Here is a 15,062-nt window from a genome sequence, read left to right on the forward strand (position 1 = left end):
GAGGAAATAGGGCTGAGAGGACTCTCAGAGCGCACGAGAAACGAATGGCGCATATACAGGATAGTCAATATCAGGACCTTAAAAGAATGGAGGGTTTCCGACAGAGCAGGATGGCTACCACTTCGGTTTAAAATTGGATCTCTTTAGGATGAAATGAGAGTGAGATGATGTGATGACAGTTGTCATCAAAGGGGGGAACTGAGGGAGCGTCATCGGGGTTAAGATTTGTAGGGGTGCACCATATTCACTGTTAGTCAGCACCCACATATATTCGAGAGTGTTTTGAATCTTATAGAAATATATTCGTTGACATAGAGATGAAGAAATGTAATCAGGCCTTGAAAGAAATAAAGGCCATCAGTTATTATGAAGTGTATTTGCATTATGTTTAATGTTTAGTTCTGTAATGATGTGATGTATTAAGTAACTGTAGGTTATGTTAAAAAGTTAGAACGTAGGTTGCTTACGTGTAACAAGAAGCTCCTGTTGAAATGTTGACTGTAATGTGTTTTTAGTTTGCAAGGCCTAATCATCCATGTAAAAGAGAAGGCCTAGTCGTTTCTTATTTTAGCTATGTTTATTAGGCTGACAGGGTTTTAGTAAAGCTTAAATTGCAGAGAAATGTAAAACTTCATGATGCAAGGGTTTTTTTCCGTTCCCATGTTTTGTTGCAGGTGCAAGGACATTTAGCTTGTTAGTTAAAATAAGTCTTTGTAGTAGGAGTTGAGATACTAGAAGCAGACTGGAAGGGAGTGAATTGGAATGTGAAATCGCAACTCCTAGTACGGAAGGAGCCTGGGACCCAAGGTCGAATTAATGAACAAAGGAAGATGAAAAACTCTGAATGGAAATTTACAGAAGGAAGACCTGTCTGAAGGGGTGTGTTAAAGGGCGGGTGCAAAGATTTTGGGGTTTTTGTATTAGGGACAGTGCCCCGTGGGTTGAGCAGACGAGACTTAGGCGGGAGGCTAGAAGGAGCACCATAGATCGAGCTCTCACTAAGTGAAGACTTCTTAGGAAGTTTCACTGCTGACACCTTTTATGCTTTTCTTACCTGGGAGGGAATGTTGTGTAGGGATAGAGATGCTTTGGTTAATGACTCTGAAATTTTACCTCACAATAGCCATTTTGTATCTGATGCTTTTAGAAGCTGTAATCCTTTTTATTTTTAGTCGAATGTGGATACTTCGTAGAGTAGCATTTGTGTTAGTGCCCATTTATCTTTTGTGCCTTGTATTGAGGTGCTTGTATATCCAGATGTTTTTGTTGGTAATAAAAGGTCGAAACCTCAGAATTTGAGTCCTCTTTTGTGAATAATGTCAAATTGCGGTAGATATGTTCTGATAATTGTGTTCCTTCCCTCTACGCTATTTGGCAAGTAAAAAGATCCTGGCGACCTAAGTGGGTTCTTGTAGATAATTGGGTAGAGACAAGAATCCAGCCTTCGCAGTGCCAATTTTCATGCTGCTGAAGTGAAGCTTCTATTGCCATGCCAGTTACTACTGCCATACCAAAGAACACATTTTACTCATGTTTCACTCATTGCCACAGTAAAACAAACCTGCCTTCTCTGTATCCGTTATTGTGACTCTCGGCAAATAAGGGGCCAGTTTGCCCTGAATCCCAACAAAGTACACAATCCTGCTCAATGTAACATTTGTGGATGGAGAAGATGCCAGAGTTCCTCTAGACTCCAGAATTGGCACCAAACCATCGACACAAAATTGTTTTTTAGCTGGGAGCTTATTGCCTTATAAGATCTTCATTTTCCATAGGGCTACACAAAGGGTTCAAGAGGAAGGCCGTAGTTACATCGATCTACACATAGGGAATTGCTGACTGAGTTCAAGCTTCTACTTCTGCTGCTTTTAAAGCAAAACATTGATTTTAATGTCTTTAAAACATTGTATAGTTATATCAGTTTTTGTTTATTGACTCAACGGCAAACACTTAATTTTCACCACAATGTATTGGTGCAGAACTAAAGTAAGAGCGGGTGTTGATCAAAGGAAGGGCATGTTGATGTGGTGAGGATAACGACAAATTGGCTTTTTGTTGGTAGTGTGTGACTCAATGCCTTAGTAGTGGTAAAAACACACAAAAGGGAGTGCTTTAAGAATCCAACAATTGTATTGTAGAGTTTGTTCTCTTTGTTTCTTCTCTCCTCCTTTCATGAAATACACATAGTTCAATGGTGTCTATATCAATGTACTCTTCTCCAATTTCAAAATAACATGGGAGCTGTGGTATGAAGTCTCAAAACAATTCTTTGTTATTTTTCAATACATCAAAGAAACAGCCCAGCCAATGTGTTTCGTCCTCCGAGAGGACTTCTTCAGGGTTAATGTATTTCTTTACAGCAGTGTCACATCGAAGTCGAAATGTAAAATGGATCAGTTCTACACAAAATTCTTAGAACACGAGTACTGCTCCTTTATTGGTGTAGGGAAATACCAGGTGACCATATATAAATATCACAGCTTAATATCCACACCCCATTGGATTCTGTAAGCTCAGACTGGATAATACGACACACCACCACCGTCACTGACCTTCTTCTTGGCCTTAGTAGTGTTGTTGGTAATTTGTGATGATTGTATACGATGGGTAGATCCTGGAGGTTTGAATGTAGAATGTTATAAGTCCACCTTCTCCTGACAATGAAATGCCAGAAATGTCATTGTCCTTTTAATCCAAGGGGAGTAATGACTGAATTGCCTTGATTGGTGTTATATCAAATTAGAGAAGTTAATGATTTCTAAGAGAGTTAATTTGCCTCCTGGGATGGGTCAGAGTGGTGGCATGCATGTTTGTGTAATTTCTGAAACATCACAATATAAGTAAAATTGAAAATAAAATTGTTCATAAAATGTTTTCTATTGCCATAATATGGTTCTTTATCAGGCTTCTCTTTCCTTCATTGATCTTGTCTTCCCTTGTTTTTAACATTAAGCATATTTTTTCTTCTTTTGAAGAGAAAATGCACAGTTGATTCCAGCACAGAGTCTGAATCCGATATCAACAATGAGGTATTTATATTTCTGTATCATTTAAGTCTGTATTGTCTGAAACATCTTTGCAGTGAACATTCTCACATCTGTGCATTTGACCTTTATTTGTTGAATGAGCTTGCATATGGTAGTCAATTGTGGTATTACAGGAATGTACAAGTCAATCTCTGATTATTGCAGTTTATCCATAGATGACATATACTGCCTCTGATATGTTGACCCAGAGTATAAAAGTCTAAAATGTCATCATTATAAGCTGGTCAGTGATTTAGCAAATGTTCAAATAGATAATCAGGATGCCAGAATACTACTCTGTTACTACTCTGTATATGCGTCTAGGCTTTGGAACTTCTATCCAAAACCTTAAGCATTATCTTGTTACCTTGAAGCCTGTGATACATTCCTTGTGCTTTTAAAAGACTCTGCTAACTTCTGGAGGTAGGTCCCCAATCCACAATATATAAAAATCTAATTTAATTACACTGAATTCTCCTACAAATCATTTCTGTAGTCCGGAGTATGTGAATTGGATTTGGGGAATTGAGGGTGTATGGGAAGCAGTCTGTTCCCTTTTTATGGCGTTTAGCAATGCTATACCAAGTCAAGACACATTTCAATTCAACTCTCCTCATGCTGTTGATCATTTTGACTGCAGCTCTCAAACTTTCAGCAACTTATTAGAGCTGTAAAAAAATCTGATTTTAAATGGTCTTTTTAGATCCACTGGAAGCTGAGCTGTCAAAACCCAGATATGTTGTCTTTAATATTGTTAGAGTGGGCTTTGGGTCCTTCCTATTCAATCATTTACTGGTTTGTGACCCAATCTTTCATCTATTGGTTTGAGACTATATCTGTCACATAGCGCACAGCCCAGAGAACGTCTCTGTCACCTGATGCTTTTAGGATGTAAAGTATCTTTTCCAACGGAGTGCTTGCATTGAATTACATTAGAGTTTATTTTAGCTCTACAGGCTTTGTGTCGGCTGCCTGATGCTCATTTGTGGCCTATCACTTTTCCCTCTTGTGTACACTTCTCCTGGCACCCTCTCACTCCTCTTTCTTATGTGTCTTGCTCCTCGTTTCTCGCACTAGGTACCCACTCTTTTTCCGTAGTTTTTCACTGTGTCGCTCCTTACTCCCTTTGCCCCACCACACTTTTGTTCCTCCCCCCTGCACCTCTTTCTTGCCCCTGTGTGTTGCTCCTCGTTTCCTCGTTCCTTCTCCCCTACCTTTTTATGCCCTGCACTGGGGATTCCTTCTTGATTCTTGGTAAGCCGAACTTAGGCCCAAAGTATATGGCATATGTTAAAGGTCCTCCATGTGCGCCTGGGCCTGTGTTCGGGTGTACACCACCCCGTCTGCTCCATTCCCTACAGAGAGTTACTTAGCAGGATTACCTTCTCTCACCCCGACTCTTTATCACAATATAACTTTTTGTGGCTTGGAAACAGGAGGATGGCCTTCTCCAGAAGTTTCAGTGTAAAGGTGATTTTAAGGACCAGCTATCTCCCTAAGCAATTGCCATGCTTCTGTTTCTCCTTTAATCGTGATGAACAGACCAGAGGCTGAAGGCTGTACAAGACCTTAATTGGGAGGCATCTAGTCTTAGTGTTAACTGGGATAAATCAGGAATTGTCCTTTTATACTTGAGAGCTGGTGGTATGCTGGGCTGACCTATGCTATAGATTCAATTTGGCCCTGTGTTGGAAAATCTACAAAATTCCTTTGAGGTTGCAACACCCTCCCTCTTGCTATTGTTGGAAGAGTTTCCCTGTTTAAAATGGTTGCTCTTCCAAGGCTTCTCTATATCCTTCAGACCTACACTTATGAAACCCCAGAATTGTTCTTTGATACTCCTTCATACACTTTCTTAAAGCAATTATGCAGCCTAGAGTCTTCCCGGACAAATGTATCCAATTTGTTTGATTGAGAACTGGGTGTCGCAGACAGCATGTTTATTACTGGGCAGCTTCGCTCTGTGCCATAAGTGACTAACTCTTTGACTCTAGAGACATCTGCCCCCCTTCCCCCAGAGCTGGACTTCTTTGAAAGCTCTGCCCTTCTTGTATGGCTCTCCAGTACCTGGCTCGTTCCCTCTAGCAACTCAAGTAGCACTCAATTTCTGACCCAAAAAAAATTGTTGGGTTTGGGTGGGAGGGCACACTGACACGTGAGACACCCCTATGGCACTAAGCTGATTTGGAAGGTTTCAGAGCATGGGACCTTATAGTGATTTTAAAATTCGGAGATGTGTGGGATAAGAGCCACATGAAGTCCTTTGATGGTAAGGGTATCTGAAAAGAATATGAGCTTCACAGATTGCTGTTTTATAGTTAAAACAGGCTCTTGAGGGATGGGTTGGTGGAATCGCCTAACCGGGGAAACGCCACTCTGGAGAAATGGTGGCCTGCCACAATTGGCTACCTTGGCCGGCTTCCAGGACTGGGACGCGATAGGGATCTCCACTCTGGGGGATGTCATGCGGGGTCCTATCCTGAAATCCTTCCAAGAGCTGCAGACAGACTTTCAAATGCCGCGCACCCAATTCTTTAAATATCTGCAGTTCCGGCATGCCCTTTCGCCCAGTCTGGTGGGCCTGGAGGAGTTGGCTGATTTCAGTCCCATAGAGGCCAAACTGTTCATGGGGGACCTACGAGACCACAAAATCTCGAGAATATACCAGTCCCTCGTGACTTACTGCTCCCCGTCACTGCAGCGTCTCCGAGGGGCGTGGGAAGAAGATGTAGGCCCCCTGGAGGAGGAGGACTGGACGGAGGCCCTGGCCTCTCCGCGTGGGGCGGCTATCGCTGCGAGTCTCCGACTCATTCAGTTCAAATACCTCCACAGAGTGTATTTCACTAGGGTTCGTTTGCATAGGGCCGGCTTGGTGGCATCCCCGATTTGTCTTCGCTGCATGTGTGATGAAGGGACGTTGCTCCACACTGTATGGGACTGCACTGCACTGGCTAGGTTCTGGCGGGGCGTACTGACATGTCTTTCAGAGGTTCTGGGGTGGGATCTTCCTCGGTCCCCTAAACTGGTACTCCTACATGTGATGGACGATATAGGGGGCAATATTTATAAGCGCCATCTGATGCTTCTGGGTTTTACCCTTGCCAAACGGGATATAGCAAGGGCCTGGAAGGCGGCGGCTGCCCCCCCAATATCGGCTTGGAAGGCTGGGCTGGATTTCTGTATGGGACTAGAGGCACCCATCTATGTAGCGCGGGGCTGCCCGCGAAAACACTTTACAATTTGGAAGCGGTGGGCGGATTACAGGGGATTGGAATTGGAACCCATTTCGGAGGGATGATTGCCTGGGTGTCCGGCGCTCTTTTACATGCGTTTTGGGGACGTGCAACACGTATCTATTGGGTGCTACCGGGCTATATGGCCATGATTTGTAGTAAGGACAGACTCGTAGTCGCACACAGACTTGCTGTATGGATTGGTTTGGCCGTGCGATGGGTGGGGGGGGGGGGGAGGGGAGGGAGTGTTCACTGTTTTTTAATCGAGGGGGCGGTTCTTGTTTTGCACGTCTCTTCTGTAATTGTTATTAGGTACTTTATGAGAAACTTGTCAGAGCTGATATGTTGTTTCTTGATACGATGGAAGTCTCTGGGCTACAGAGCTTCGCGACATGTGTATTCGACAAATAAAAATTTGTTTACAAAAAAAAAAAACAGGCTCTTGAGCAATGCTGAACAGATTGGACAGTACTGCCTGTGTTCAACACTCTGAAGCAAAAACAATGTTTGACCCAATGGGTAAGTGAAGCATTTCATGAGTATACTATTCATTGGGTTTAGAATCTTAGAGTGCTCGACTTGGGGCCATAAGAAAAGGGAGGAATGGTGAGAAGTGAAGATGGGCAATTTGTGTGTTAGCAATCCTTGCTTGCTTATGTTTTATCCAATTGAAATACTTGCATGGGGTGTATTATAGTCTAAAGCATATTTAGACTGAGTAGGACGTTACCTGGCTTGCAAGAAATGCTGCTCCAATATGAGGGATTTCATTCATATTGTCTCTAGTTACCTAACAATCCAGGAATACTGGCAGAGGGTTCGTCCACCCTTACGAGGGTCTTGCATTACCCTATTGTCTCACCCCAAAGTTATTGTTCCATGGCATCTTGGAGGAATGGGAGGGTCCTGTAGTGCACGGTTTCCGTTGGGGGGGGGGGGCTTTGGGTTTCTCCTGGGCCAAGCAGGACATTGTTCGCTACTGGTGTTCTGACAAGCCCCTACTGCTTAAGGTCTTGATGGAAGGTATGTATCTCTGCTCTTAGGTTGGGGAGGCCATATATTGTGCCAAAGGATGCCCTGTAAAGCACTGTCAAATTTGGGGGGCCTTGGGTGACTACTTCAGCCTTCCTGTTCTGTGATGTGCTTTTCCTAGCCTGCTTGTCGACTCTACAGTTGCCTTACTATCACCATACGGCATAAACACTGTAATGCTGAATGCCAGAGACCACTATCTGACCAGCGTTTTTACACTCCCTTGACACAAGAGCCATCCCAGAGACTGACTACCACAATCAACTCGATGGTTGACTCGGTAACTGCTCAGGGTTGGCTGACCAAAAATGAGGCAGACTTTCTGATTAACACAAACCCTAAGGCACCATACTTCTATACATTCCCTAAAATACATAAGGGATTACCACCACCACCAGGGAGACCGATTGTGTCAGGCATCGGGTCCCTACTAGAGCCACTTTCCATCTTCTGTGACCACTTTCTGAGACCACTTGTCCAGAAGACTCCCTCCTTTCTCAAGGACACAAGGGATGTACTGAACCTAATCATGGAAGTCAATGAATCAGAAGTCCAGATAGATCTCTTAGCGACTCTTGATGTAGAAGCGCTCTACACCAATATCCCTCAGAATGCCACCCTAGAGGTAGTAGAGCGCCTTCTTTTGTCTGAAACATGGTCATCACCCACACCTGTCAGCTTTCTTTTGGACCGTACGAGCATAGCACTTAACAGAATTTCTTCCAATTCAGAGACAGGATTTACCATCAAACACAAGGTACTTCCATGGGGAGTACCTTTGCTCCAAGTCTGGCCTGTCTGTTTACGGGCAATTTTGAGAAGGTTTTCTTCCAAGGAGATCAGAACCCATCCCTGTCAAACATCATCATATGGCGTCGATATATAGACGACAATCTGATTCTCTGGAAGGGAGACACAACCACTTGCGACACCTTCTATGACTGGGTCAACACCTCTTGCTCGGGACTACTAGTATCCCATACTGCGGCACCACTAGCACTCGAGCCGAGCTGAGGAACGGGTAGGTCGTACGCATCCCGCGGCGATCACTAACTGTGAGTACAGTGCTGAGGCTTTGCCGCTCTCACCAACCCCACCCCTTTCCGATTTGAGAGCACTTTGGACCATGACCATTTTTCCAGCATTTCTTTTGTTTTAGGTGGGAGGACGCATTAGTGCGACTCTGCTTCGGCTCACTGAAGCCTCCGATTCCGCATCAAGTGGTAAGCTATTTTTAAACGGTCACTGATGCCGTGTATCACGCTATTGTATAACATACAGCGACACCTTCCCTACTTCTAACTTATTGGGAACTGCTATACGGTGCATATTAAAGGTTACCTGAGCTCTATTTATGATAATGAATGGCACCGGTGTTCCTATGTAGGCCATGAGCGTCACCTTACGTATATAATATGTATCACTGTGATCTCGATCAGGACTGGTTCACCGAACCGCATACAGGATTTATGTATTTGATAAGTCCTAACACTAATAGCCTGACACTTTCACTCTCCCCAGGCTATCGATTCCCACATTTATTTTTATGAACAACTACCGCTACAAGCACACTGTGGTACAGTACCTGGCCACATGACCAGATTTACTTAGGCACTACATGAGCATGCGATCACTGGGCATGCACACCTATGAGCATAGTTACTATCATGTAAGATGTAAATTCTACTTATGCTTTAATTCTCCCTCTGTTTTTCTCCCCCCTCCCATTTCTCTTCCCCCCCTCTAGGTCGGTACATTTAATCGCCTTAAGGTACACAATACCCTTTTTGCGCTTGGGACAGCCAGGCACCAAGTATCACTGTGCATGCAACTGTCCAATTAGGAGTAGTTTTTATGTTTTTTTCACGATCCTGATGAATTGCCTTGATCTTTTTAGACTTGGCAGCAAGAAACATGTTGACCTGCCCGAATACCTAGAGCTAACGTGGGCTATTACAACCACTGTAGCCCACACTTGTTTTTAATATAACCTATGGTACTGGAGAATTTATAAAAGTTCCTTTGCGTACCCTCAGAGTTAGTTTTAAAACATTCTCATCACTTTACTCACACACTAGACCCTCACCACAACACCTACACTTCACATATGGCAGCTCAAAAAACCTCCGGCAAAGAGCCCCCCATGGGGCCCGTTGGGCATTGCAGCACCGGCCCAAGGAGAAGCTGCCCAATGATGAAGCATGACACCCCTCGGGGTGTGTGAGGGCTCTTGCTCCTGAAGGATCAGATCCCCAGGACTCCATCCATTCAGGACTTCACCGACCGACCAACACTAGGAATTGCACACCTTTCTGTTTTTCAGTCTTAGCCAGGAGCATGTGTGCTGGACCTTTATTAGGACTGTGTCCCTCCTTTTGTTTTTAGAGTACAGATACATGCATTGCAAACAGTCCTTCTGTTCCCAAGACCCAATTTACCATGTATCTAAATGTTCTGTCTTCTAGGTTAGGGAGTGAACCCACCCACCCACTTCTTAGTATATGATTGTTAAAAGAAAAATGATACGGTATTGCAAAATTGGGTTGTGCGTCTGCATTCACCTCGGTAATGTCCACTCTTTGCAGCCTCTGCACTGGTTTGGTAGGTAAGCAGGAGTGTTGTTGAGATCAGCTAGCTTTCGCCTTTCGTTCATGAAGGTGACTAGAAGAAGGCTTACAGATTGAAAAAGAGAAACAGTATTTTAAAGTCAAGGAGAAGGATAGAAGGAAGGTAAGCTTCAAGAGGAGTGTGTCAAGATAAGACTCAGAGGCAGAGCAAAAAAATGAAGAGGGGGACTCAGAGTTTCACTTTTGCCACAAGTCCAACACACACAGAGCAGCATTTCGCAAACGCACCTATCTCTATTCCAAATAGTTGAGTAGTACTAGTCCTCAGACTCTTGGTTTACCTTTGAACTAAACTCGATACTCTATAACGTCTTGCTTCTTGCTGTTGATGAGGTAGTCCTGTAGCTCCCTGTCCCACCCTGAGTTCTTCCATGATACTTCTCCAGTCTGGATTGACTCCAAGTAACCCTGCACCAGACCAGTCATCATCATTTATCATCAGGAATTGCAAGGACCCGAGCAAGATAGACATGGAGTGCAGTGCACTGCTGTTGAAGAACAAGTAGAGAATTAAACTGAATTGCAGTATTTTGCATAGGGTTTTGCTTGATAACTAAAGTGACTGTTCTGGTGTCTGAAGAACCAGAAAAAAGGAGAACACCCCTGCAATTAATTAAATCTGCCTAAGTGTGAAAGGGTTGATCATCACCTACCGGGGAAAAAAGAGCACCCATCACTCAAGCCCCAAACAATGCAAATCAATAATCGTCTTAAGAAATTTCCCATATTGCAGTTCAACACACACCCTCCCTGAGTGTCTGCCACCACATGAATCATCAATGAACTTAAATAATCACTCACGCAATCAGTCACGCACCATTGTAATAGTTGAAGTTACCTCATCCAATCCAAGTCAAGCATGGGTAGTTCAGGTATTGGGTATTCATTTATCTTTGACGCAGGGAACACATTGGGATTTGGTATTGGCAGGCACTCCTGTACATAATAAATGATTTTATGGGACAGCCGTTCGAGTACTAAGTGATGCAAAAAGGGATAGGCATTAGGCAATAGGGATGCGAGGGGGGCAGGCTTAGGCCCCAATGTCTTGAAGGAATTGTGGAGGCTTCTTCAGTGCACACTGGTCCAACTACAATCAAGCAATTTATACATGACTAATAAAAACAAATGTGCGGCAGCATAAATCTGACACAAAAATAATAATGTTCTTGTAGCTAATTAAAAACTGTTTTGCAAAGAAAGAACTAAGTACAACGAGAACATTTTAAAAGTTCTATGGGGGCACTGGCATACTTAGTCTGGGAAGTAGAGTTTGTGCTCAAACTCAGGTGGTTCACCCAGAAGTTGGTCAGCTAACACATTTGATTCAAGTTCGGAACAATCACCACCCTCCTCCTCCTGTGCTGCTTTTTCAGGAACGGTGTAATTGTATGGTATAAAATGTTGGTTAATTTGGATCATAGTCAATCTCTCCACATTTTGAGGCGAGAGACTGGTCCTTCTCACTGTGACAACTACACCAGCTGCACTGAACACACGTTCAGCAGGCACTGGGGACATTACAAGCCAGATACTTTCTTGCCAGCCTGCTGAGCTCTGGCCATTGTTGCATCTTCCCATAGAAATACATCTATGGATTTTGATTGAACATCCAGATACTCCTGGACCATCCTGTGGATGGTCATTGGTGCTGCCACTTGCTCTACCTGTTTTGCCATTGCCTCTGCACTGGACTTGAGCCCTGCCAATTGAACCAATACAAATCAGAGATTGGGTCCGGTCCATCTTTTGCTGTTGTTGCCGGTGTTCTGGTTGATGGTGTTGTTGTTTGTTGCAAGACAAGACTGCCCTCTCTGGAAGTTAAAGGCGGCACTCCAGAACTGCGGGTGGGACTTGAAGTTCCAGCCGTTCTTCTTCCAAGTCTCAGGCTTGCTCTACAATCCACCTCTTATATTTTAAATCATCCCTTTCAGAAACAAGCATTTGCAATGCAATAGGTCTCGCATTGACGCGAGTTTGAGCTATTGGCATTTTAAATAACAGTGCCTTTTATTTTTGTTTTGAAAAAGAAAACGAAAAGAAAAGGCATTGTTATTTACAATGTCAATAGCCCAAACTCGCGTCAATGCGAGACCTATTGCATGGCAAATGCTTGTTAATTACTGCTAGGTCTGAGAAGCGGAAGGACGCACCCCACGTAAAACCCTGGGCACACTTCGACAATAGACCTGCCATTAAAATAATCTTAAAAGGTGCACATCAGGAGCTACTTTGAAACTAGCCCCGGTCACCAACCGTCTACCAGCCCGTCGATGCTGTTGCTCTACGCGGGCATTAGTTGGGCTACCTCCTCCCTGTGTCAGCAAACTGTGCAGTTGGTTTGGCTGTGATGCAGTAGACCCCCCTCTGCTTTCCCGCGGATCCGGCACTGCGGGCAGGGATTTCAACCGCTCGGGCCGGGGGTGAGTGTACAGCGGTTCCGCCCCCATCCCAGCAAGTGGCGGATTGTAGGGAGGGTGCGCGTTGTCTACCGTTCCAGCCGCTTGGACCCCAACCGCCACATCACAAGAATCGCGTGAGTCCCGGCGTGTGGCCGCTCCTCCCCGCCTCAAGCCCCGCCCACGGAATCCCTGCTGCCGGGGCGTGTGAGCGCCTGCACCCGTGGGAGCAGCTATGGAGGAAGAAGAGTTGATGGAAGAGATGATGCTGGCCATGGCATCTTGGGGAGGGAGGGTTGGGTGCGCCTGGTATGGGTAGGAACTCAAACGTTTTTCATGCCATATTGTCCCTCAGCCTTCTTACAACCATTTGTCCCTCCCCCATAACTGCCTGTGATCTGCGGCATTGTGGACTGTGCCCTCAGGGAGCAGGGTCAGCCCTGCCTCCCCCCCAGTATTCCGCAGGATATTGTTTTCTTTGTGCCCCTGGGGGATGATTTTAAGCAGCGATAAGCGGTGGTAGATAAGCCTGTCAACTGTTTAGTTATCGGGTTGAAAACTGTAACGCGATGTGCATAAAATAGTTTATTTTGACGCATAGTTATTGCGCTTTGGCAAAACTTGGTATCTTCGAAATCACGGGAAATTAACTATTGGTCCCCCTTGCTGCCGGAAGTTCTTCTATCAGTCGTGGTCTCTCTGCACGTGTCCGCCTATTTAAAAAAAAAAAAAGTGCAAACACAGCCTTCGTGCTTTAAAAAACCAAAGGTCATTATCACAGCATGCCGACAGGCGCCCCACGCTGCGGACCTTTAATTAACTCAGCAGGCACTCAACGCGCAAGCGCGTTCACAGCGAGAGCGAGACCTAAACAATTACATGAGGCTGGTGAGGACGAAAGTGAAACTGCTTGCTGGCTTGCGAGGGAAGGGGGACAGGAGATGTGCACGCCGCGTGGCTGTAAGCGCGTACACCAACTCAAATCCGCCAAAAGCCTGCGCGTGCACATCTCCTGTCCCACTTCCGAGGCAAGTCAGCAACAATAGATCTCGCCGAAAGCAGCGCTTCGCGCTGCGTTCGCAGGCGAGACCTAAAAAGGATGAAAGTGGGCAGAATATTTTTGTACCGTGGATCAAGTAGTGTGGCACATATGTACTCTTTGGACTCAATGTCATGTTGCAGCCTCATATTAGAAGCCAAGTGCAGGACTAAGCTGTCAACCAAGGCATGTGCTTCTGTGTTTTCATTACACCTGCAGGGGCGAACCTTTCAGACGCCTTCTTTACCTGGTCTTGTAGAAGATGCAGCAATGGGATAGCTTGGCCCACCGTACTGTCCTCCTTGCTAACTTCCCGCGTGAAAACCTCAAAAGGGAGTAGTATCTGCGTCAGGCATTTGACTAGGCCCTATTTGTCCGCATCCATAGTCCTAGCTTTCTCAACTGCATCCCCTCCTGTTTGAATGGTATAGTCATTGATCGGTTTGTACTGCTCAAACAGACATTGCAGCATGTAAAAGGTGGTGTTCCAATGTGTTGGCACCTCCTTTATCAAGGCTTTAACTGGTGCTCTATTATTACACAGAATAATCCTCAGCTGCTTCCGGGCTTTAAAAGAATGGCTGAAATGGGTGCAGATTGTTCTGCAGGAAGTCCGTTTTTGAGGAAGTCTTGCACCACCAGTTGGATGCAATGGGCCAAACACAGGGCCCTGAAATAGCCTCCGTCTGACATGGCCTTGACTATGTTACTGCCATTGTCCGTGGCAACAAATCCAATTCTAAGACCTCTGGGTCGCAGCCATTCATACAACATGCTGTTAAATTCCTCCAAGATGTTTACAGGTATATGTGATTTCTCCATGGCGAACATGGCCACTGGTGCATGCTGCCGAACACTCTTAAAACTTTCTTCAAGGCCAAGACCTGAAAATATATTTTGCTTTACCCCTGCAAAAGAGATCCGGTGTGCAGTGATGAACATGTAATCGGTCGCCTGACAACTGGTCCACATGTCTGTCGTCAGGTGGAAGGTGTGAACAACACTTTGCTGCAAAGATTGTCCAACCAACTGCGGTACATTATGATGCAGCGCTGGAACAGCCACTCTGGCAAAATAGATCCTACTTGATACCTTCCGTTTTGGGCAGATGGCTGCCACAAATTCTAAAAATCCCACTCCTTCCACAAATGAAAAAGGGAGGAGGTCCAGAATAAATTATTTTGCCAGCTTCCTATTGTACAAACGTGCGGTTGGGTGGTTTCGCTCGTAGGGCCCCTCCGGACTAAACATGCCCGTAATAGTAGCCTGGATTTTCTTTTTGTCTTGGGGTTCTGACACAGGCCTCTTTTGAGAAGTAGATGCTAGTAGTAGACTCCCCTGTCCCTGTGTTTGTCTCCCCCACCCTTTTTTTCCCTACCAATCCAGGTTGGGTAGAGGTTTCCAGAAAAGACAGGTAAACCTCTCAGCGCAAAGACGCTGGACTAACCTTAATATTTAGGTTGAACAGGTCTACAGTATCACACCTCACTGAAACCTGTTATTCTATTTTCACTCACAAACACTTTCACTCACTATTTAATTATTTTCTTAGGTCCTGACGAAGCGCATCTGGGATCCCTTAAGGACCCATTCGTAAGCGCGAAACATGTTGACCACTCACCAGTAGGCTCCCCACTCACATTCCTGAGAGCAGCAGTTACTTTCCAGGATCTGCCCTCTTTTATTATTTTTTCATTAAGAGTAGC

The 15,062-nt window shown here is 45.0% G+C and overlaps 1 protein-coding gene across 4 annotated transcripts in view; it reads left to right on the plus strand.

Moving 5' to 3' along the window:
- LOC146798974 (uncharacterized) overlaps nucleotides 1–15,062 on the plus strand; it is a 384,553-nt gene that overhangs the window by 148,874 nt on the left and 220,617 nt on the right. For all 4 annotated transcript variants that reach the window (XM_085628024.1, XM_085628026.1, XM_085628027.1 and 1 more), the window contains one exon: nucleotides 2,976–3,029. In XM_085628024.1, the coding sequence (XP_085484150.1) occupies nucleotides 2,976–3,029 (54 nt within the window). The remainder of the gene's footprint in view (nucleotides 1–2,975; nucleotides 3,030–15,062) is intronic.

The sequence above is a fragment of the Triturus cristatus genome, chromosome 9 (assembly GCF_964204655.1).
Source record: "Triturus cristatus chromosome 9, aTriCri1.1, whole genome shotgun sequence".
Lineage (NCBI taxonomy): Eukaryota > Metazoa > Chordata > Amphibia > Caudata > Salamandridae > Triturus > Triturus cristatus.